Source organism: Notothenia coriiceps, unplaced genomic scaffold, assembly GCF_000735185.1.
Source record: "Notothenia coriiceps isolate Sejong01 unplaced genomic scaffold, NC01 NC01_scaffold00017067, whole genome shotgun sequence".
In the NCBI taxonomy this organism is placed as follows: Eukaryota; Metazoa; Chordata; class Actinopteri; order Perciformes; family Nototheniidae; genus Notothenia; species Notothenia coriiceps.
In genome coordinates, this window is record NW_011349768.1 from 527,425 (window position 1) to 551,300 (window position 23,876).

The window sequence follows — 23,876 nt, forward strand, 5'->3', positions numbered from 1 at the left end:
TTCTAAGAATGTACTTAACCCACTAAAAGGATTTCTTCTCAAATAATCGTTAACCTGTGTTTGGTGACGACTACATTTGTGTGGCAAAGAGATATAAAGTCTGAGTTCCTGTAGATCAGGGGTGTCAAACTCAAACACACAGTGGGCCAACATAAAAAAGTGGGTACTAGTGGAGGGCCGGACTGGTTCAATGTTTATTGCAGAACTTATTGAAATGAACTTATTGCACATATTAAACCTGGAACTAACAAAGCTTAAATTATTGCCTATAAAAACAACATTAAACTTTAAATAATCAGTTCATTCATTTCTTATGGCTCTATCTGCAGCTTTTCCAGAGTCATTTCTTATGATTACATTTTCCCACAGGCCAACAACAGCTTCAACAAAACTATTTCCCTCAAAGAAAAAAACAAACATGCCCTGTTGTCGCAAGAAAGAAAGTGCAGAAGGAAACATCCATTAAACTCAGTGTGCTGCTCTGTGATGCTAGTTCAGATACTTGGCATCTCATCTTGGGTGCAAGGTCATCAATGTTTGGGCTCAGGCTCTGAGCTGAGGAGACCCTCAGGATGGAGTGAAGGTGTGCGTGCAATATACCGGCGGGCCAGATCTAACGGGAATTAGAAATTATCCTGCGGGCCGAAATTAAATCCACCACGGGCCTGATTTGGCCCCCGGGCCTTATGTTTGACACATGTGCTTTAGAGTTATCCAGACGCAGACACAAACGGAAGATTTCCGGTCTTTTCCTGCCGTTTAGAATGATGTGTATTTAGCTTTACATACCCAGGTTTAATTATGCTGTGTCAAAGGTTGTGTTATGAGCATCTGCCTCGCTAGTGGAATCGGTATGCTCTTCCTCCTGTGTCCTCGTCCTTTCCTGTCACCTATGACCCCACTATAAATATAAATAAAGTAAACTGAGACACCAACAACACCCATAAAATGGCTCCTACACTAAAATCTTTACTGAAACACGTTGCTGTGTTCTGTCCCACAGGTCTGCCTATGTCCGACCAGTATGTGAAACTGGAGGAGGAGCGTCGGCAGAAGGACAGAGCCGATAAGAAGAAGAAGGAGAAGAAGAAGAGGAAAGAAAAGCGCGGCGGCGGACGAGGGAAGAAACATGACTCGGGTCCAGAGAGCGAGGAGGACATCACGCCCGCGCACATGGTGGACATTGTTACAGAGGAGATGCCAGAGGTACGCTGGAGCTGTGACAACATCACAAAGAGTTTTGAATTGACAGCCTCGATGTAAAAATACAATTCAGCTCTATGCTAATCTGTACCAAACACAATATTGATCATTTGTGCCTTGCAAGACTTTAATTTAGTGATTTAAGATATATCAGTTTTCCTCTCTGAATTATAGTGCTGTGGACACATTACGCTGACCTTGTTATTATTGATCAAAGCACAATTCAATAATGAATTTTATTTGTCTTGTGGATTAAAGACTTATATAGAAAGTTATTCACTCAGTTTCATTGATTTCATCTTCATTATTTCAGAATGCCTTACCCAGTGATGATGATGACAAAGATCCCAATGACCCTCATAAAGCCCTGGACATCGACCTGGACAAGTAAGTCCTCACTACGTAGATAGATGTGCTTCAGTTCTACTAAATTTGGAAATGATTGATATGTATATGTGACCTGCTCTATCGAAATCAGTCGCATTGACCCGAAGACACATTTTGAGTTGTATACACTGTTGGAAAGAGGAGATTCCTAGCTTTCTAATGATATCAGGATTTTTGTAGCACTCCAAATATTAAGCTAAATGTCACATTATTGTGTGTGTGTGTGTGTGTGTGTGTGTGTGTGTGTGTGTGTGTGTGTGTGTGTGTGTGTGTGTTGTGTGTGTGTGTGTGTGTGTGTGTGTGTGTGTGTGTGTGTGTGTGTGTGTGTGTGTGTGTGTGTGTGTGTGTGTGTGTGTGTGTGTGTGTGTGTGTGTGTGTGTGTGTGTGTGTGTGTGTGTGTGTGTGTGGCTTCAAAGTTGTATTTATCATCTGAATTTGCCGAAACAAGTTTAATATTCTGAAAGCCAACACTTTGTTTATTTGAAATCAGATGAAAACAAACTGTAACGGACCCTGCCGTGTTATCTATGATTACTATACGCCTTACATTCATAATGTCAGCGGGAGGGAGGGGGGCGGCGCTCCGGAACAGCAGAGTGCGAGTGAGAGCTGTCTTCTTCCCTTCACAAGCTTCAAACATGTATTTATCGTGTGATTTTGGAAATAAAAGTTTCATATTCTGAAAGCAAAGACTTTGTTTAGTTAAAATTAAACAAAACACCCGAACCCCGAAAAACTATGTTTTTACGCAAATCCACGTTTATTTTGAAATGAGCCGTTGAGACTTCCGACTGATTTCGATAGAGCGGGTCACATATGTACCGGTACTCAAAATCTGCTGAGAAACATTAACTAATGACATCATTAGAGTTGTACCAAGTAGTTTGAAGCTTCATTGATAATGTTGTCATGTTCTGAATGCTGCACAGCTTCTTTGTCTTTTTTTCATTTCTATTAATTCTGTTAAACCTGGTATTTCTCCACAGTTTTAGAATAAAAAACAGTTTTAGTTTAATTCATTAAACAAGTCGATTTCATTTTCAAAAAAGGCTAACTCACTAGCTCTGATCAATCAGTTTATTTAAAGTGAGCACTTTGTCCGAGGTCTTTTCGGGTGATGAAGTCATAAAATATTCATTTGAAAATCTTGATAGAAGCAATGAATACATAAAAATCCTTTTGAACAGCTCTAGATTTGATGTTAAGGTTGCTGATACTCATCGTTTAAGTATCTGGCTGAGCTGACTGTCCAGTGTAAATGTAGAGCTTTGAGTTGAATCTCATATGATTTGTTTTACTAACCTGAATATCTGTCAGTGTAATTACTTCCTGTAGCGTCACAGTCCGTGTGACTCGGCCCTTTCCCTCCTCTCACTCCTCCTCATGGTGATTTGCTTTCTGCTTCCTCTTCTCTCTGCATCCACACACCCATCACTCCTCTTTGTGTTGGCAGTTTGGTGCAGAAGGCTGTGATCAGGTGAGTGCCCCCCCCCCGGTTGCAGGACCGCGGCTGCGACTGCACATGGATTGTCTTTCTCTCTTTCTCTCTCTTAATAGATGTCTTGCTGCTCTCACTAACATAGATCTCAGTTATTTCTCGTTTGGAGTTTGCAGTTTGCAGTTTGCCGTTCCTCCTCCCTCTTTCTGCTCTTCTCTCCTTTCATCGCATTTTTCTATCGTTATCATTGTAGCGTTTGACCTAGTATGATTCAGGGTGTTTCTCAATGTCAAGGAAGGATGCTCCAGAGCCACTATTTCAAGGACTCTACGTCATCGAGTCCCACCGAAGGACTATTCCAAAGGCCAGGCTCCTTGGAATTCTACCGAGCCCGGCGTCCTTCGTAGCGAGACATTTCGAGGCTGCACATGTGTACCCTCCACGGTCTTAAAATCCCCACAATGCTTTGCGCACGGACCAATTTCCCCAAATTTCAGACGGGGCCTCTCATATGACGCACACTTGCTCGCCTGTTCCACTCTTTGTTTTCGAATACCAGGAAAGATTCTTGCCTAACTTCTGAAGGAAGTGACTCGGAAGACATGTCCTACCAAGGAAGCGTCCTCGACATTGAGAAACACCCATAGTATCCCTTTCCTCTTATCTTGCTTCTTATGTTAACATCTATAAGCTTGACAATATCAGCAGCATATCACTATTTCCAAACAAACTGTTCTGTGAATGTTCTGTCCTTCAAAGAAGAATATTCATCTTAAAAGAATATATATCTTTGATAAGACTTTTAGAGTTTCATAGTAAACTAGATAAAACATTTTAACTGGCTGCTGCTGATGTTCTCACGGCTTAAATCTTTCCCAACCTGTCCTCCTGGAAAAGGCTCTTAAAAGCATTTTGGCTCTTGCATTTCTTCCATCAGCCTTGAGTTGCTTTTAGGAAACAGAACCCAGGGGTTGGGTGCTATCATTATTTTGCTTACAATTCCCAGATCCTCCTCAGTTCGGCAGACTTGCCTCCAAATTCTCACCAGATGTTTTTTAAGTGGATACTTGCCTTCCCTTGACTGAAATAAAAAGCACATGTCCCTTTAGACCAAAGCTATGCAGCTAGCTTTTTATATATAGTACATTATTTCACAATTGTGTTTAAAGGTGGGGTAGGTAATTCACTTCAGAAACACTTTTTGTTATATTCCATGGAATGCTCTTAACATCCCGATAGCAATGAATAAATTAAATGCTTTGACAATAAATCCATAAATAAATGTCATCTGTGGAAGCCGTGGCGCTGTAAAAAGCACGACCAATCATCTGAGCCGGCCCGGCTAAAATAACTGGATGGCCTACCTGCCTGTCAGCCTTCCATCTGTACACAAACTTATCTCGTGCCCTCATTGGTCATGTGCGCGTTCGTGTGTGTTGGAGGAGGGGCTCTGTACGGAAGTCTGAAGGAAGAGGCAGATTGGCTCCATACTTTCAAATTCTCGCGCACTCGAGCTGGTTTCTCCATTCTTACCTACACTACCTTTTTAATTGGTATGGGTTCAACTCATGGGTAAGACTAAGAAATCAAGAAGCACTCTTCTTGATTTCTTAGTCTTACCCATGAGTTGAACCCATACCAATTAAAAAGGTAGTGTAGGTAAGAATGGAGAAACCAGCTCGAGTGCGCGAGAATTTGNTGTGTGTGTGTGTGTGTGTGTGTGTGTGTGTGTGTGTGTGTGTGTGTGTGTGTGTGTGTGTGTGTTGCTTCTTCTCATCATCAGTCCTGTTGCTGCTGTTGTCAGGGAAACCCTTTTACCGGTACCGGCTCACCTTGCCCTGCTGGATTTTCACTAAATATTTGAACGGCCCTGCTGCCCCCCTACTTGTGTATGTGTGGGGCAGTGTGTGTGAGTTTACTGTACAGCCAGTGCCTGTGTGATGTGATCCTTCTGACAAATTTACAGAACAGGCCCAGCGAGAGGGAGGAGGGGAGAGGGGGGCTGCAGTAAGAGTGGTGACAGCAGCATCTCTTGAGGAGTGCAATCTTTCCAGCTTTCTTCCCCCGGCCAGTTTTTTTGGATTAAATCTTATTTTCTAAGCCAGACTACGAGAGCTCATCCTCCAGGCTCCAAACTGTCGCACTCTGTGTCTCACTCTATATCTCACTCCGTCGCTCCGCCTGGCACTGCCATTGTCAGCAGGGCACAGTGGGCAGCTCTGTGTGTCTCTTTCACACTTCATCTCTCTGTACTTGTTTCTTTTCTTACGATCTCCTTTTTCTCTACACTTTAATTTCCTTCTCTTCTCTTCCTCGTTGCTCTCTTCTTCCTGCTGTCTAAGAGACAGAGCAGCGAGAGGTATTGGCTTCAAGCATTACCTCATAGCTGTCTTCGCTGAGGAGAAGGCTTTTAGGGGTGACCCCGTCCCCCACCACCCTCTGGCGTCCACCACTTACCTGCCCCCCCACCGTCCCCACCCACCACTGCAGGGTGGGATGGGCAGGGGCTGGGCGAGTTAGCCAGGGGATCGAGGGATAGCAACAGGGCAGACCATGCCAGAGAGTAAAAGACAAGGTGGAGGTGGGGGCTCGCGGAAGCTGAGGAAGGGAGGCAGCCGCTCGGCCATCCCGGCACTCTTCACCATCACTGAGGAAGAGGAAGGGCTGAGACGGAGAGATGCTCGCAAGAGGAAGAAAAGAGGTATGGAGGGAGAGCACAGCGGGATTGCATGCTCTGGTACTTCGTGCAGTTTGAGCTTCATTTAAACTTTAGATCTTCAATCTGGGACAGAGAGGCTAGCGGGGCAGAAAGAAGTGTGACTAAGCTCTAGAGAGTCACGGGAGGTCTTAAAAAAGCCCTGAAGGTGCGCATTATTAAACAAAGGAGTTTGGTATATTAGGACGTTAATTGTGTGTGTGTGTGTGTGTGTGTGTGTGTGTGTGTGTGTGTGTGTGTGTGTGTGTGTGTGTGTGTGTGTGTGTGTGTGTGTGTGTGTGTCCAGAACTCTCTCTTAACCCTTCAGCTCAGCCATCTGGAAACAGGTGGCTGACAAGTCTGATGAGAAAGCAGTGTGTGTGTGTGTGTGTGTGGAAACAAGCTGACAAGGCAAGATTGGGTCAACCCAAGGGCAGCAGATGAGAGTGAAGGTGCAGTCCACTTCACACGTGTCTGTGGTTGCATCAGTCAACAGGACTGTATGTGTCCAAAGTAAAGCATCTTTACATTTGAAAATGTTAAACTGGCTTTTGTTTAGCTTTTTTTAATTATGAATTATTCTTTAGTTTACCGCATACCTTTTTATGTAATGTTGACAAGAGCTACAATGTATTACCATTGGACAGTTCTGTGTTCGTCAAACGTGGGATTAGGCCTGCAGAGTTGTTGGGTTTTGTAGTTTTCAAAGACAAAACCTCAGTCAGGTTTGTGAAACTAACATGGAAACATAGTAAATTAAGAATTATAGGGTCCTTCTGAATTAGCTGCAAGGAAACGAGCAACTGTTTGAATCATCCCCATTTATATATATTTCATATCCAATCATACAGGTGAAAGAGGAATTTGTATAATTGCATTTTTTAGCGAGGTTTGGTTGTTTATTGACGTAGGGAGACAGGAGGGTGATCACATATTAACGTGACTTAATATGTAGTTTTTATAATTTCCACTTGTATTCCCCTAACTTCAGTTATACAACTATGATGTAAAAAGAACAAGGAAACAAGTTATTTTCTAATTAACTGCATTTCCTTTTAGTGTAAGACATTCTCAGACTAAAGGTTTGCAGTTTCCTCATGGGGCGAACATGTACGACTCACTTTACCTATACATAATGGAATAGACCAAGAGAGAGAGGATGAAGAGACAATTGTGAGCTCTTGCAGCGAGCATGATCACAAACCATCATGTAACTGCTCACTTGCTCCATAGTAACCTTTATGTTAAAACTAGTGAGCCCACTCCCCTTAGAACCCAACATTCATGTTGATTTGAACTTCACACCTTATAAGATTTGTGACTTTCTCTTGCATGGTTGGAACGCTGCCAGGGTCACAAAAGTCTGTCCACGCACGCACGCACGCACGCACGCACGCACGCACACATAGACCACAAGGTGAAAACAAAATCAGTGTTTCGGCAGAAAATACATATATATGCAATAGCTTAGCACTATTCAGGATACATTTAAATGTAGACTGTATTAATTACCCATCTCCACTTTAAAAAGTTTATAGATGTTTATGTGCTTGGAAGTTTAAAAACATGTCTTGCTCTTCAGGGTAGATACATTATGTAAGTAGTTGTTTGAATCAACTGTGACCGAGATGAGATGCTGTTTTTGACATTGGTTAAGGAAAGCTTTTCTTTAGCAATCTTTATTTTGGGAATTTGTCTTTTAATATCAATTTGCATGTAATTTCTATACATATATCGATGACACATTGCTAAACAAAGTTTATATGATTGGTAGTTTAAGAGCATTTGTGATAGAGATGGCAACATTTCAAAAATAGACAACAGCTGTTTTGATTATTTATTGCCCTTATACTTTTGTCAAAAACGTTAAAGAGTTATATGTTGACGACAGACATACATTACCTGAGCTGAAACCTCCCAAATGCAGCAGTACCCTCCTCTGAGGGCAGCTGTTATCCCGGCCTGACTGCCTGTCCTGGGGCTAGAGAGGAGGACTCCCGCCCCCTGCCCCCTTTGCCTCTCTGTTGGCTGGAGCTTACTGTTTAGCTTAGCATTAGCAGTGGGCTAATCCTCTCAGGCTGCAGGAGCCACACAGCATGCTCGCCTGCTACCCACTGGCCCGGACGGCACAGCATTAATCGTTAACTCTGACCATTTAATCTGACTGAGGATAGGTTGGGGGTGGGGAACACGCTCCAGCAATAAGGGAGGGAGGGGCAGATCAGTCACACTCTCCCTATGTCTCACTCTCTGTTACACACACACATAAAAACACACACATGGATAAAAGGATGGGGGTTGGACAGTCACCACAAACTGTCCCATAGTCGGTCGGCTCTCAAAAACATTGACACCGACCGAAGCTGACCCCTCTCTCTCTTTCCTGTCCTGCTTTCCCCTTTACTCTGAAGTAAGGGGTGCAGTTTTTCAGAACTTCTTCATTTTTTGCTTTTTCCTTCGTCTCCCTCCTACGACATGGACTTTGGATCTTAGCTTTTCTGTCGCCGTGTAGGATGTTAGCAGGAAGTAGAAATGTTGATTCTGGCCCTCCAGTCTGACTAGTCGGAGTGGGACGCTAGTCAGGGGTTCAACAGGTCCTGTCCTGGCAGTGACACCCCTGGAATCATGCTCCAGACTCCAGGTAAAGACTTGAGATTTTACTGATAAATTGGCACCGGTTCAACAAGGTGTAGGGTAGGGAAAGAAAACAAGTACATTGCAGGCTTTTGCTAACAGGTTAGTTTCATTTTGCCTCTGCACTGCAGCACATTGGATTTTAACAAAAAAACACATTTCGTTGAGGTTGAAAAACTGATTTGAGTTGAATTTCTACATCCACTTCAAGTGAGATGAACAGTCTTCAAGGGCCTGAAGTGGTTTTGAAATTACTTGGCTCTTTTGAAATCTAGTGTGTTAAAACAAATCCCCAAATATTACAAAGGACATGACTACACTCCAAACTCTCCTTATAGCATTAGAACAACGTGCAGTACCTGAGTCATTCTACAGAAAAGGTGGAATCTGGGTGATTCAAATCTGCTGAAATATATTCCTTCTAAACACATCTAAAACCTGTTAAATAGCAATAACTAACTCTTAACTTGATGAATCCACAACAAGTAGAGCTTAAAGTATTTTTATTATTTGTATTTGTATACATTATACAAAGCTTATTTGTATAGGAATGTCACTGGTGTTACGCGTTACCAGGAAGAAGAGTAACACCAGTGACGGTAAGACCGGTGACAATTTGGAGAAAACACTACCATTTTAACAAAATGGCTGCAATGTGTCAGACCAAACATGGCTTCAGTCAATATCAAAATCGTTTAACTCTTCAATACAATACATTATCCCATTCAAATGTTCACCCCTAGGGCTATGCAATGAGTAACACTAATGACAGACTTGAAAGACGCACGTAACATTTGAAGATAAAATGACACCTTTAACAAACAAAGTAAGAAGTATCTGACTTTCCTCATGTCTTTGTCCACTGCACTGCCTCAAATGATCTCTTGTTACAGGAGGCACTTCAGAGACAGTACATTACTTCAAAATGAAAGCGTTTTGTGTAGCAGTAACACCAATGACGTAATTTCGGGTGACTGACATTTATTTGATATTATTAATAATTTTTTGCGTTTTTTTAATATTATATATTTAATGTTATGTAAATATAAATTAGATTTATTTATTGAAAAAAAATCTTTTAAATTAAACTATAGGCTCCACTTCCATGTATGATCAAAGTGACAAGGCAGTTCCTTGAACTTGGCATTTTAAATAAATTGCAATTTATGTATAAAACCATTTTTTATTTATTTTTTATTTAGTACCATTGCCAAGACAATCTCTATTTATTCAACATATATAATGAATGTGAGTATTAGGTCAACGTCATGTATTTTGGTGTCTGCAAAAGTAAGTGACAGTACTTCCACCTTTTCTGTAGAATGACCCACCTCCATTCTTTTCACACTTAGTGTTTCGATAACATTTGGAACAAGCCAAAGGTGGGTGGGGTTTTTGTAGATGTACTGGGAGCTAGCACGATTGTACATATAAAGTTGGTCTTTGGTGTGTTGACAGATGGATGTGATGCAGTAAGAGCAAACAGCCCTGCACTAGATACAAGTCCAACACAGTATACAGTTAAACCATTGCATGAGATGGTGTATTAGAAAAGAATGAACTAAACGTTTTGAATAAGTCCAGTGTGACCCACTTTGCACAGCAGCAGTCAAGTGGTCATAAATATACCATTTTGCTTGTACAAATAATGTCAAGCTGTTCTTTTCGCTCTCTTGCTTTAAGCATCTTTTTTGTATTCATAACACTGACTCCTTAGGCTCAAATTATACCAAAACTCAAACCTTACGCTGCCCTGATGTGCACACGGCCTCGTCTGCAACCTCTTGATATGCAGGATGAAACTAGTTGAGTTGCTTTCTAGTTTATACTGTCTTACTCGGTACAGTCAAGGAAACATGGACTGGCTGTAGGTATATAAACACACAATACAAATGATACTAATAAGTTTAAAGATTCATATAAATAATAATCGTAGGTTCAAATAAATAACAATAATAAAACAAAAAATACTAACAGAGGTAGATTTAAAGATGATTACGAGACGGTAATGGCCATCTGTTTTCATTGTTAATCCTCTTTGTCAGTCATTTGTATATTTTATATGTATCATGTAACTCCTTCCTGCTGTTGAGAATCCACAAATATATATTATACATCCTTTTTTCTGTAGGAATAAGGTTATATTGACCAATCATGAATCATGGCAAAACAAGATTCATGTTACTATTCCAATAATAGTTTGATGTGTTATTAATTGCTAATTATCTTCCATTATGTCAGCCTCTCTTGTTTGCTTCTTTCTTCCTGTCAGAAGGTTATTGTTTCCTGTTTGCGTGCTTCAGAGTGTTCCCAGCTCTTTTCAGTGAAGAGCTCCAGTTCAGTCCGTCACATAGGAAAGTGGTTCTGCTCTTAGCCTGTCACCACCGGCTTATTGTGAAGTTCCCCACTCAGCTTGTCAGAAGGTCCACTCCATCAGCCACTAGAAGTTAACTTCCAACAATGAAATACAGCTCCTTACAGTATAACAGGATGGGTCCATGTGATGCAATTGTATAGTCACATGACCTATTTGCCTAAAAGCCATTCACAAATTCCCAGTGTTGTATTTGTCTGACCACATTATTCTCACCTCTGGAAGAGTTTATAATTTTAGTTGGAGGAAAATAACCTTAGGGGAAGGAAGACATTGAGCAGACATTATTGTAACCTGGCCCAGCCCTTCCTGTCACAACAAAAGCTTGTATAAAGCCAGATCCACTGCATGGTGACCAGAGGCAGGGTACACCTGCTGATACTTGTGTACACACCTCTGTTGATGTCCCATAGCCTGCGAAATACAATACCTATGACCTCACGCCTTTTGTCCTGCTTGTCTATTGTGAAGTACCACAAAATGTCTCAATGAGTTAGGGTGGAGACGGCGTTTGCACACTAGACTTATAACATAATCCGCTACATTACAAACCATAACCTGAAGAAATAAGTTAAATGATTGTGCCTTTGGTGGTTTTAGTAAGTGTATCTGTTAGATTTTTCTCTGAAGAATAATACAAATGTATGGTGTATCCAAAGCTGTCATCTATTGCTAAAGAAAAAAAAAGAGGTTTTTGGCATTGTAAAAGATAAGTATAACTTATAACACCAGTAGCTCAGGGATGTGTTTCTCAGTCCGGTTTGCCTTTCTGCCCTTTAGCATCCTAGTTGCCACTCTTTGTAGCAAACATACTACATGGACTATTCTGATCCTACATCAAGGGTACTGAATAAGGCAAAACAAAAGAGGTAAGCAGTTGAAGTGCACTTGTTCATCTTGGCGTAGCAGCGACTATGTAACTTGTACTTTGTTCCTTTTCACCACCGGCATTACCCCACTGAGATAACACGTCACTGAAGTGAGGTGATAAAGAAACCATGAGGAGACGAGCGGGAGAGGGAAATGTCAGATAGTGTGTGTAGTCTTAGGTAGGGTCTGTGAGTAGGAGCTTGTTTTAGTCTGGATCCTGATTTAACTTGCTTTTCAAACTTTCTGGGACAGATTAGCCTCTGTGGAGAATCTCTTCCCCACGCTTGAACACAAAGGAGGTGTTTGAACAGTTATTTTTGCTTTGCCTCAGTCAGTACCTATGCATACACAGTGCATAATTATTCCAGTTAATCAGTTGCCACCGTAATACTGTTTGCCTCTTGATCCTTGACTAATTAAGCCAACGTTGTTATCACAAAGTGGTGTGCGTGTGTCGTTTGGGAACATTTGGGACAGGCTCATCGGTTTGTGGCCGAGGCCCTGATGTTAGGCTCGGTGTCTGTGTTCAGGAGGCTGACCTGAAAGTGCTGAGTCACCCCGAGCCTGATGGTACCATGAATCAATGGCCCAGCTCGGAGCTGAGAGGAAACACTGCAACACACAGGGGACGTTTGAGAACACGGAGAGCGCAGTATACGTTGTTTTACCTCAATTAGTTTCCTGTCAGGCTATACTGCAGAAACTGTAAATATATACAAAACTAGAGCTCTACTGTTTTTCTCCTTGTCTCTTGTTTTCACATAGCTATCCTAAGTTCAGACCTTACACCACTATGTGCATGATCAATGACCAATTAAAAGGTGTTACTAATGGAATCTCACCGGTCTAATTTACACAAACCTGTATCGTAACCTCTTATAACATATGACAACCTTTTTAAAATGTTAAATGTCTATGTAAATGTTAAAAATGTTGTCTATGTAAATGTTAAAATGTTGTAAATTGTGTAACTTGCTGCTGTTAAATACCATCAAACTATGTGCAATATGTGCAATATATACATTATTATATACATATGCCATTAATAACTGTAATATATATATATACCTGGCTGCTACATCCTAAGAACTGTTACAGGATTTGTATTTTGAAAAGTATTTGTTTTTACTTAATTTTTTTATTATATTTGTTATTATATCATAACTTAGTACTTTTTTTAACATATGTAACATTAAGCTGTCTGTGGCTCTTTCCTGCTGTAACGATGCAAATGTCCCCTCTGTGGGACTAATAAAGGTATTCTGATTCTGGTATCTTAATGTCATATTGCATGTTATTTGTAAAGTTGATAACATAAATGATCAAACTCTGTATTCTTCAGTGTAAGTATCCTTTTGGCGTCATTGTGGCAACAAGGCCGGCTTTTATCAAAAAAATCTGCTCTTACTGTAATAACCAAATATAACCATATTTATAAAATTCAGTGGCAAGCAAAAACGAAGACATGAGTTTTCAGAGGTGAATAGTATTAAATAAATACCATATTCATATAAACTATTAGGTGTGTTTTGGTATTCCTATTATGTTGTTAAATACTTGACTGGAGAACAGTATTGACTTTGATGGTGTGGTTCTGTTGTATTGCCTTACGTGGCACTGTGTAAAGAGGCTGGCTACACTTTAGTGGGTGTATAGTTACCAAGTGGGGAAACTGTAGCCCCTCAGGGTTTCTACTGGAAGTGGATTTATGATGCGTTCAAGACTCTTGGTTTTTGCACACACTCTACCTATTCTTTATTTTACTTAGCAAGGTTGGATACTATGGAGCTCCTGCTGAATAGATGCTCAATTGTAAAAAAAAATCTAAAGTTACACACATCTACAGTTTTCTTTGTTCTATCTGTCTATTGTTTCTCCTCTTAGTCTTCTCTCCACATTTTGACACTTTTATCTTTCTTTCCAGCGTCTGACTCCCAGTATATATCGGAGGATGGCAGAACGTCTACGTCCGCCACCCGCCCCAGCTCCTCGGGCTCGGGGCGCACCTACAGTCCCACCCTGACCCCCACCCCCAACACCACCCCTACACAGACTCACACCACCACCAGCAACAGCCCCAGTAACAATGCTGCCCACAGACCAGGTAAATAACAGTGGCAGAATGAGACGTATTACACGAACGATGTCGCTAGTACAGTAAATGTAATGTTTAAAACGTGCTTTTGTTGCAGACTCGTTGCTCTTCAACAAGATCGACGAAAGACAGAGGTTAGCCCGTGAGCGCCGGGACGAGTGTGAGAAACAGAACGGTGTGTATTCCATAACTGTGTGTGTGGACTGCATTAGTGTGCATGAGGCTGTAAATACATCTCTCTCTTTCTTTTTTGTTTTTCCTGCAACATATCTCTACTGAACTCGTCTGGTAGCTGTGGTGAATTGCCTGTTACTCTGGCCGTTACATAAAGTCTAGGCTGAAGCCAGGCACCCCCCGTTGCCATGGCACCAATGTTACATAATGGGTCAGGCCATGGGACAGGGTTTAGAGAGGCCTGTATTAAAAAAAAAAGAAGGTGTTTGTACGAGTGTATGAGCAGCATACCGCAACAGATTTTTTGTTTTGGGAAGTCGGTGCTTGTGTATGTATTTTTTTATTTCTTACTCAGTGTGTTTGTATTGTTGTACAGCGGTCATACCTCCGGCCCCAGCTGAGGGGCAGAGGGATTTGCTTTGTGTTTAAAGCTAAAGCCTAGTCACATGATCCACAGCTGACCCATCTCACTGCTGCTATAAGCCTGCTTGTGCATGCATCGTGTGTGTTAGTACACATTTTTCATTTAGTTTGTTTTATGTAGCGTGCAAACCATAGTATATGAACTGTGTGTATGTGTGTGCACTATGCCTCAGCCATCAAGGAGAACCAGTGGCAGGCGCGTGAGGAGCGAGCCCGGCAGCACTATGAGAAGCAGCTGGAGGAGAGGAAGAGGAGGCTGGAGGAGCAGAGGTTGAAGGAGGACAAGAGACGGGCTGCCGTGGAGGAGAAACGGCGGCAGAAACTGGAGGAAGACAAGGTCCGACACACAAGTGCAACACGACACTCAACGCCATCCTCCACAGGCTAACACATATCAGTTTTTAGTGAACCATATACACACTCTATGCCCCTTCCCTTTTTAGTGAGTTGGAGTTTGAACTGCAAACTCACCCTAATTTTCCCTAATTCATGTTGATTTATTACTACTCACCATATCTTTTATAAACTTTAGGGAAACGTGGGTGTAGTTTGTTGCAATGCCACCCATAGATTGCTGACAGGAAGTTTTGTCTATATAATATAAACAAAATGTGTGGCTGTAGGTAAAGCAAGAAGAGCATGTGCAAACTGCATGGCTAAAGTTGATAAGCTCAGGCCCTCGCCATACAAACCTGTCTCACTGCTGCATTTTTTAATGTCAAAACATACCCTCAAAATATGGCGCCAAAGTTTAAGAAGAAAGTTATTATCTTGAAACTGTAGTCTAATGATATTTTACATTTCAATTTAAAATTTCAATTTTTTTTTTGAAAGTTGTGCTAAGTCAAAGGTTTTAATATTGCAATCAATATCTCATGTAAAACGTCTTATTAAAAGAGTTACTGTTCTTTTGTTTGATGGTTAGTGAGTCCCTTGACATTGAGTTCAGGCTCTAATTACTTTATTGATTTAATGAACAGTGGGACAACTATTCTGACGCAGCACTGCTGGTGCTGAGGTTAAGTCCCTGTGGCTTAGCACTGCACCGTGTTATCACAATGTCTACCTCTCTCTACTGTCTGCTATTAAATGAAGTCAAGAAATCGACATAATGGACTTTTAAAACATTTTTTTTGACAATATTCAAGACATTTAAGTATTTCTACATAGGGAAATTCAGTTTTGATATATACCTTTGCATTTGTTTTGTTTTTTAAGTTTAACCATTAATTCTGGGAATGCTTTAGGAAGGTAAACTGCCTATAAAATGTTGTCACTTCCTGAGTAGCACAAAGTCTCAGAACCAGTTTAAGACTGTAATTATGCAACAGGCTAAACATGAAAGCAGAACCAGTTTAGATTCTATCTAAGTACTTGTACAACTGGTGTGCACACAAACATTTCAGATTCTTCGACAAACCATAACACACCGCATGTGTCCAATCAGAGCAAATCATTTATTTATCTCATCTTGCAGCAGTATTTGTATGTCAAGGCATTAACCTTTCTTAAACATACTGATAATGTATTATTGTTGCCGTGGCTGCAGACTCGTCACGAGGCGGTGATGCTTCGGACGTTGGAGAGGAGCCAGAGAGCCAGACAGAAGCCCAACCGGTGGTCTTGGGGAGGGCCGATGCACACAAACAATCCCACCACGCCAACCGGTACTTGAAAACATCACTCACCTACACACACTTCCTGCAGAAACTCATGGCATGAATGTGCTTTTTTTGAAATCTCATCTCCCTGATGTACGCCAGTGTCTCTTGTATAAATATGTCTGGCTGCCTCTGCGTGTCAGTATTGTTCTGCCATTTTTATGTTTGAACTTTGCAGATCCCCTGCCCTCTGTTGTTACTGCTGACTCACACCATGCTCTGCCCCTCCCTCTCTCTCTCTCTTCCTCTCTTTCTCCCCCTTAATCTCTAACTCAACCTCTCTGGCTCACTTTCTCTCTCGTACCTCCCTCCATCTCTTCTCTCCGCTCTTTGTCTCTCCGCCATTGTCCCTTCCCCTCCTGGTCCAGGTTTTGTCGAGTCGACTTTCCTCTATCCACTCGACCTTGCCGGACTGGAGCACATGCAGAGTGCTTTCAGTCTCTACCGCAGATACGGAGTGACCTCTCAATGTGAATATTAAAACACTGTGTCAGTGATAGACCTCTGGCTCTAGCACTGTAACCGTACAGCGACGTTATAGCACTGGCATTAGTGTCAATGTAGGCCAATGTGAACGGCATGATTAGTGTTTGGTGTTTTTATTTGCATGTAGCAATCCAGTTTGTCACTTGAACTTAGTCCCAAGACACGGGATCATTCATTCAAACCATTTTAGCTCCATCTTTAGATGACATTAGATCCATTTAGCACTAATTCATTTTCTCCTATTTAGAACACTTTGGTAGTCTTTTCACACGTAACGTTATTCAACCAGAATAGACTAGAGTAGAGACAAAGTGGGATTGCTGGCTCCAGCTCCTGCTCTCTTCCCCCGCTCTCTTTCTTCAAGACCATCTCTTCAGTCATCAGTAATTTTCTTTTTATCATGTTTCCTCTTCTAGATGCTGACAGGCGGTCAGTGTCCACAATGAATTTATCCAAACACACAGACCCTGTTATAACCAAGCGCCTCTCCTACTCCTCTGCCACACTCCTACACTCACCAGACCGAGGTATTATTCAATATTATTCAATACATTATCCACTAACTTTGGCTGTGTCTTGTGTCATCTGTGATGTAACTCTTGTGACCGTCTAAGTGCACATTTGTGTTGCTTTTATTTCCTAATGATGATTAGGGGGACATTATATAGACAATAATACATTAAAGTTGGTTCAGCATTTTGCGATATACACCACTAGATGAACAAATCAGTACAGTAAATATGAAGCTACAGATAGCTTAGCATGACTAGACATAAAGACTGGAAATTAGGAAACTGCTAAAGACAGTTAGCTCTGTGCAAACATAAGAAATGCAATCTTTAAAGATTAATTAACACATTATATCTTGTTGGTTTATCTGCACAAAAAAGTTGTTGTCATAAGGTTGCCAGGCAGCAGAGACTTTTAGGTAGTCACTGCATCCAGACAAAAAACCCCCCATAAAACCTATCTGCTTTTTTTTACACTTAAGCTTCTTTAAGGATTAAACAAACAAGATACTATGTTGTAATCAGTAATTTCAAAGACGGTTAAGCTTATAATATACCTCTTATTATATACCTTTGTAAATATACCTCTCTTTTATAGTCTTTATGCTAAGCTAACACGCTGCTACAGTAGCTGTATCCTTATATTTAAAGGGCAGCTATGGGAGAGGTATCTCCTCCTCTAACTGTCAGACAGAAAGTTCTCAGAATGTCAACAGCTCTTTGAGTGTATATATATACATAAACTGTTAAGTTCTTGTGTAACCATTACATCATGTATTCTCTGATGTTTGATCTTTGATGTTGATATGTTTGCTGACAGGCTTACAGATGAGGACAGCTTCGTCTCCTGTCATTAGCAAAGCTCAGTCCAAATCCCGCCTTCACCAGGGAACGACCACTCAGCACAAAAACACAGGTGTCTTTTGGGAACTTTTAACAGCTTGGTCCCCTATATTATAAGTTTAACACTGGTGTAACCAAAAAGATTATGGGCTGGAAACTGCTGAGGAACAAACAGAAAGTTGTTGTTGTTGTTGTTTGCTTACTCTCACAGAAAACATTGAAAATATAGCTTTTTTTTAATTTAAATTGCATCATTGAAGCTTTTGGAAGTCCTACACTACTGTAATATAGGAAATATGAGGATCAAAGCGCATTTACTATATACCCTATGTGCATGTGCTTCCACTGTTTCATCAGAAGGATCAACCTTTTTTTTCTCCCCCTCTGGCGTGACCCCTTTCTCTAATCCTCTGTCGGATAATCTTTTTGTTTTTGTGGGAACACTGTACATGTACACAGATTTTATCCCAGCTGAAAAATCTACACCCACATTTCAACAATCAGACGTGCACATAATTATATACATATAATGTAATCACGTACCAAAACTAACTGCACACGTTTTTTTAACTGAGTGTAAACCGACTCTGAAACCACTGTTTGAATACAAAGTGGTTTCGATTAGAGACTCTGGTACCTTTGCACAGTTTCCAGCCCGGTTGTATCTTTGACCCTCACCTGCAACCTTATCCACTATCAGAGCGAGCAGTGCTGCATGTTTTGCCTGATAATCTGTCCTTTTGTCTTTTTTAAGTAGCAAATCAGGACATTGTGCTATAAGCTACAAATTATGGTCTGGTACTAAAGACTGCATGGCTAAATATTTAAATATACTTGCATTAAAGCTTTTGGCACTTTAACTATTTGCTAAATGAATTATGGATTTCTGTGTGCTTAAGTGAGATTTTCCTAAAAACGCAGATGCTATATTTCCTGATCTGCACTGTTTACCTGAATGCTCTCCTCCCTGTGTTTGCGCTCCACATGTTGTTTGCTTCCCTTCACATTAACAAAGTGGCGCGTGTAGGTGTAACAGCCTGTGCGTTGTTAAGACTTCTCTTAAGCTCTCGCCTACACTGCAGTGTGGCGCGAGGGAAGGAATGAGTAGCAAATACAGTAATAATGCATTATTTATAATGTGCTTTGACTGACTGCTCCGGCTAATCAGTGGGCGGTAAATAGTTTGAGTTGTTGGAAAACGTTCAATGTTATAAGTGTGTGTGTGTGTGTGTGTGTGTGTACACTCAGGAATGCGCCATCTTCCCCTGACGCCATGGGAGAGCAACGTGGTCAACCGCCTGCAGCAGCCCACACACTCCTACCTGGCTCGGAGCCGCAGTGCCATGAGTCTGTCTGGAGATCAAACAGGTAAACCCCCCCTCCCCCACCCGGCTCTTACAGGCAGTAGTGAGTGAACCCTTCAAAAACAGGGGATCACTGCTCACGATGCACAACGTATTAAGGCTGTTGATGTTTTGCCCTCTTGACCAGAACAGTTAGGGATGTTAATCAGATTTGGCCAGACTCAAAGAATTACACTGTCTGAAACCTCCCTCACCAGGCTGTATCAGGCACTCAAAGCTCAAACACACGTCATCCACACACACACACACACACACACACACACACACACACACACACACACACACACACACACACACACACACACACACACACTACGATTGCTTTGGACAGTGTGTGTGTTTGCAATACTTCTTTTTGTAAAGCCATGTGCTATAATATGCCTATGCACTTAAATATATGTTTTGATCGGGGATGGAAAGATATTTTATTTTATCGCGGATTGTGATGAAAGAACACAATGTGTTGATAGTGGCATATTCTAAATATAGTGACTGTTGTGAATATCCTCATGAGCGACTGGAAACGCTGTCTAGCTTGCTATTATGGTAAAATAACACCTGATGAAAAGGAATTATGACATAAGAAGGAACGGTCACACAAAATGACGCACAATTATCCTTCATCTGGTGGGGGGGGGGTTCTCTAAGTTACCTTTTTTAAATTGCCATGAATGATTGTTTTTTCTTCTTCGGACGTTTGTTGTATCGTTGTGCATTGCTGTTTTTCCTTGTGTGTGTTTTTTGAAAAATCACTCTTTGAACGCTTACATACTCCTTTAATAGCTTTCTCTAATCTGCACACTTTTACACCATTCAACATTGTCTACAGTTAGTGGAGGTGCACCTCTTGTGATGTGTGTATTATTCTGCATGCTCCCTTCCTCTGTGTGGGGTCTAATGTATCAATAATAGATAGTTCATTATGACTGAATGGCTTTCCAAGTGAAAATGCTTCCAACACTGGGACTATTTATATTTTCCGATTGGTTTGACAAACCACTCATTTGAATAATTTAAAATAGCACAAAGTGAATGTGAAATTGTGGTTTGAATAAAATCGCTTTTCTATCCAATCGGGCCGACTTAATCGCTCATTACATTATAATATTAAATTATTTGAGATTCAGTTCCCAAGTGATGGTTGCATTACATTAGTAGTTTTGCTTCCAGTCAGTAGCTAACGGCTTCTTTCTCTTCTCTTTTTTCTCCATGCTTATATTTCTCTCAATCCTCTTCTTCCCCAACCTCACTGCTTTTCCTTAATAATCCTCGTACATCCTTCTCATTCCTTCCTCTCCTCCCCAATCTCTCGCTCCTTGCTCCTGTTAATCAAACTCTCGCTCCCCGACCCCCCGCCTTGCCCTGCTCCATACCCTCCTTTTAAACACTCCGAACTCCCACCTCGTGCATCACCGTAGCCATACCTGTTTGTCCTCGCTCAGTGTCCTGCCACCCCATGGGCTCCATGTCCTTCAAAGCCCTGCAGGCCCAGCCGCTGCCTCACTGCCGCAGCCAGGAGAGGAGCCTCAGCCGGGGGACGGGGTCCTCGGCCCCCACCACTGCTCGCAGGAGGACCGCCGGCAGCACACAGGTGGGTCCTGTCCTCAACCTGCACCTGTGTTTGACTCAAGACATTTGCAACATTGTATATAAACTGTGACTAATTCTGGTGCTTGTATGCTTATGTAATGGGAAGAAAACCTTAAATTCTTCCTCTTTTTTAGCAGCATTGATCCCCAATGCCACGATTATGTATTCAGGTTGTCTATTCATGTCCTATTTTCTGGAACAGGTATTTCTTGAAAATATTCACTTGTACTCAATAAGGAACTGATTTGATTAGTGGTAGCAGGTCAAGGTTACTGTGACCTTACAATACATAGTATTGGCCATAAGTCAAGAAATGATATGCTATTCATGACAATTTAATTCATTTAACATTAGGTTTAACATTGCCGGATGTGCATTTGTGCTGCATTCATGTGGCACTGGACAAATGTACTTCAACGTCAACCTTAAGTTGGAACAACAACTTATAAACAGATTTCAGAGTGTAGCATCTTCTTTGTAGCGTGTTAGCGTGTTAGTTCGACAAGCACACGAATGCACCACCTGCTTTGGCGGAGGTCTGATCTCATAGTGCCGTTCTAGTTCTGTTAAGGTTTGGTGTCTTACTATTCTCATGCACATAAATAATTCACTGCATTTTGCTCCTTTACATCTTTCATACGTTTTTATACCTATGATGCCCCAGATCAGTCGGACACAGTCTGTCTGTGTGACTCTGCGCGCACACACACACACACACACACACACACACACACACACACACACACACACACACACACACACACACACACACACACACACACACACACACGTGTGTCACTGTTCACACATTCCATCTGTCTACTGCTGTGTCACAGCTTATACCATTAAGGTCTTAGAAGGAGGACGTCCTCTGTACTTTATATGCCACACAGCCCCAGAGACACATGCATAAACCATACATGTGCACATTAATTATACAGCATAACAATGATACACCAGTCACTTTGTGTTTGGGACACAATGTCTAGACACGATAAACTTTAAGTCATTGTTATTGTTCGTCTTTTGTTGTGCCTCCTCTTCAAACGTTTCAACTCATAGGGCATATTATCTGCTTATTGAGAGAAGGTGATTTTTAGTTGTGTCAATAGTTAAATTGTTTTAATCATTGGTGTCATGGCTTGATGCCAGAGGTTACACATGGCCAGTGGAAGGCTGTTTGAGTCTAATCCTGTTACTGATCATCTGTTGCCATATTACTTTGTGTTTCTAAGGAAATTTTTCTTAAGAACTATTTTCTGTGCCATGCTTCTCACTTGAAAAAGAAATCCCTCCCATTTTGAAAAGTAATAATTATTGTATCCTGCACCAATAGTGTAAGGACCGGGACAATGTCAGGAAGTCATGGAGCAACCTGTCTCTCCCATTGGCTCCCATTCTGACTTTGCCCCCCAAAAAGCGCTCCTCTTCTCCAGGCAAAAGGAACAGAAAAGTGACAGCGCCCCCTCCTGGCAGGTAGGAGAACTCACCCATGTTCCCTGATCAATAGAGCCATATAAGCAGATTTGTGAGGAATGTGAGTAATGGATTATTGGGAGTTGGGTGGGCTAAGGATGGTGTAACAACTTTGAAAGTTGTGCGCAAAAGTCTAGCTTAAAGGTTAAAATTGTGTGACTCATTACTAGTAGAAATACATGTGTTCTCTACTTTAAAGAGTCCTCTCCTGCTGATGTTCAGGTGTACATCAGTATGTAGTGTCTCTAGTTTAAAGAGTCCTCTCCTGCTGATGTTCAGGTGTATATCAGTATGTAGTGTCTCTACTTTAAAGAGTCCTCTCCTGCTGATGTTCAGGTGTACATCAATATGTAGTGTCTCTACTTTAAAGAGTCCTCTCCTGCTGATGTTCAGGTGTATATCAGCCCTTGTAGTTGTGAAGAGGTGACGCCCAGACCTGACACGACGTCCTCTACCTCCCCCCCTCCCTACCTACAACGATCAAGTCTAAGTTATCTGCCCTCGTCTAGGATTTCTAAACCCCTAAATAAACTACAACATTAACCCTTGGAGAAAGGGTTTAACCGAGTAGAGATGGATTTGATTTTCCGGGATAATTTAAAAAAAAGGAAAGGACATCCGTCCAGTCTCCGAAAAACTTGTAATTTCGTACCTCGTGTGACCAGGGGTCATCTCTGTGATAGACTAATGTGGACTTGTAGTCGGTCCCTCTCCTGAGAAATATCATGCCCGCNTTATTTTAGCCGGGCCGGCTAAAATGATTGGTCGTGCTTTTTACAGTACTACGGCTTCCACAGATGCCATTTTTTAATGGATTTTTTGTCAGAGCACTTAAGATATTCATTGCTATCGGGATGTTAAGAGCATTCCATGGAATATGACAAAAAGTGTATCTCGAGCAGGTTTCTCAAACTTACGTTTCCTTTACAGCGACAGCGCTACCATTTCTGATGATTCTTTAGTCCAGTCATTATCAGTCATACAGTAGCTCAAAGTGTGGTCAGTGGGGCTTGTTGTGAGTGGACAGATCATGGTGAGTGACAGGGTAATTACTTGGCTAGACATGTGCATCCACAGTGACGCCTTTGGGAACAGGGTTGGCTCAGAAGAAATACATTACATATTATTTATCTGGCCCTTTTATCCGAAGCGACTTGCATACATTTCAATACCGTAGACATGCCTGGGAGCAATTTGGGGTTAAGTATCCTGCCCCAGTGGACCCAATGTAAGATTGGTAGATTAAAGATGCACACTGCAATACAACAGTGACTGTGTAAAAAGGTTAGATCTGATATGACACAGCAGTTAAACTGATGTACTCTGTTTACATTTACTTAGGCGGACGTATGCCTCCAATGTTCCCAAAGATCTTGAAGATCCGTTGATCAGTTCTTGAAAAGTCCCTTAACAATCTTTTGGATAGTGCCATCAAGAACAGGCAACGGTCCACTTGCAACACACGTTTAGTGTCTTAATTGATTAGGAACTTGACCAGAAGAGCTTTCGTTGGTGTCAGTCCGCAGAGTTTCCAATGATCAAAGAGAAACAGGGTTAAAAGAGACCACAGGAGGAGCAGTGAGAACAGGCAGAGTAATAGGAGTCAGAAGGACAAAAACAAAGTGAGGCTGGGAGGTAAGGCTAGGCAAGGCAA

The 23,876-nt window shown here is 41.5% G+C and overlaps 2 protein-coding genes across 3 annotated transcripts in view; one reads left to right on the top strand and one right to left on the bottom strand.

Moving 5' to 3' along the window:
- Nucleotides 1-23,876, bottom strand: part of LOC104950042 (histone deacetylase 7-like) — a 232,818-nt gene that overhangs the window by 79,214 nt on the left and 129,728 nt on the right. The window lies entirely within an intron of this gene.
- On the top strand, nucleotides 1,001-3,079 carry LOC104950024 (AP-3 complex subunit delta-1-like). Of its 2 annotated transcripts, none has more exons than XM_010776466.1 (3): nucleotides 1,001-1,206; nucleotides 1,517-1,590; nucleotides 3,044-3,079. In XM_010776466.1, exons 1-3 carry the CDS (start codon nucleotides 1,012-1,014, stop codon nucleotides 3,069-3,071), a joined length of 297 nt encoding a protein of 98 aa, XP_010774768.1. In that variant the 5' UTR covers nucleotides 1,001-1,011; the 3' UTR covers nucleotides 3,072-3,079. The 2 variants fall into 2 exon arrangements, with proteins under 2 accessions (XP_010774768.1, XP_010774767.1); XM_010776465.1 differs by lacking the exon at nucleotides 3,044-3,079 and adding an exon at nucleotides 2,908-3,035.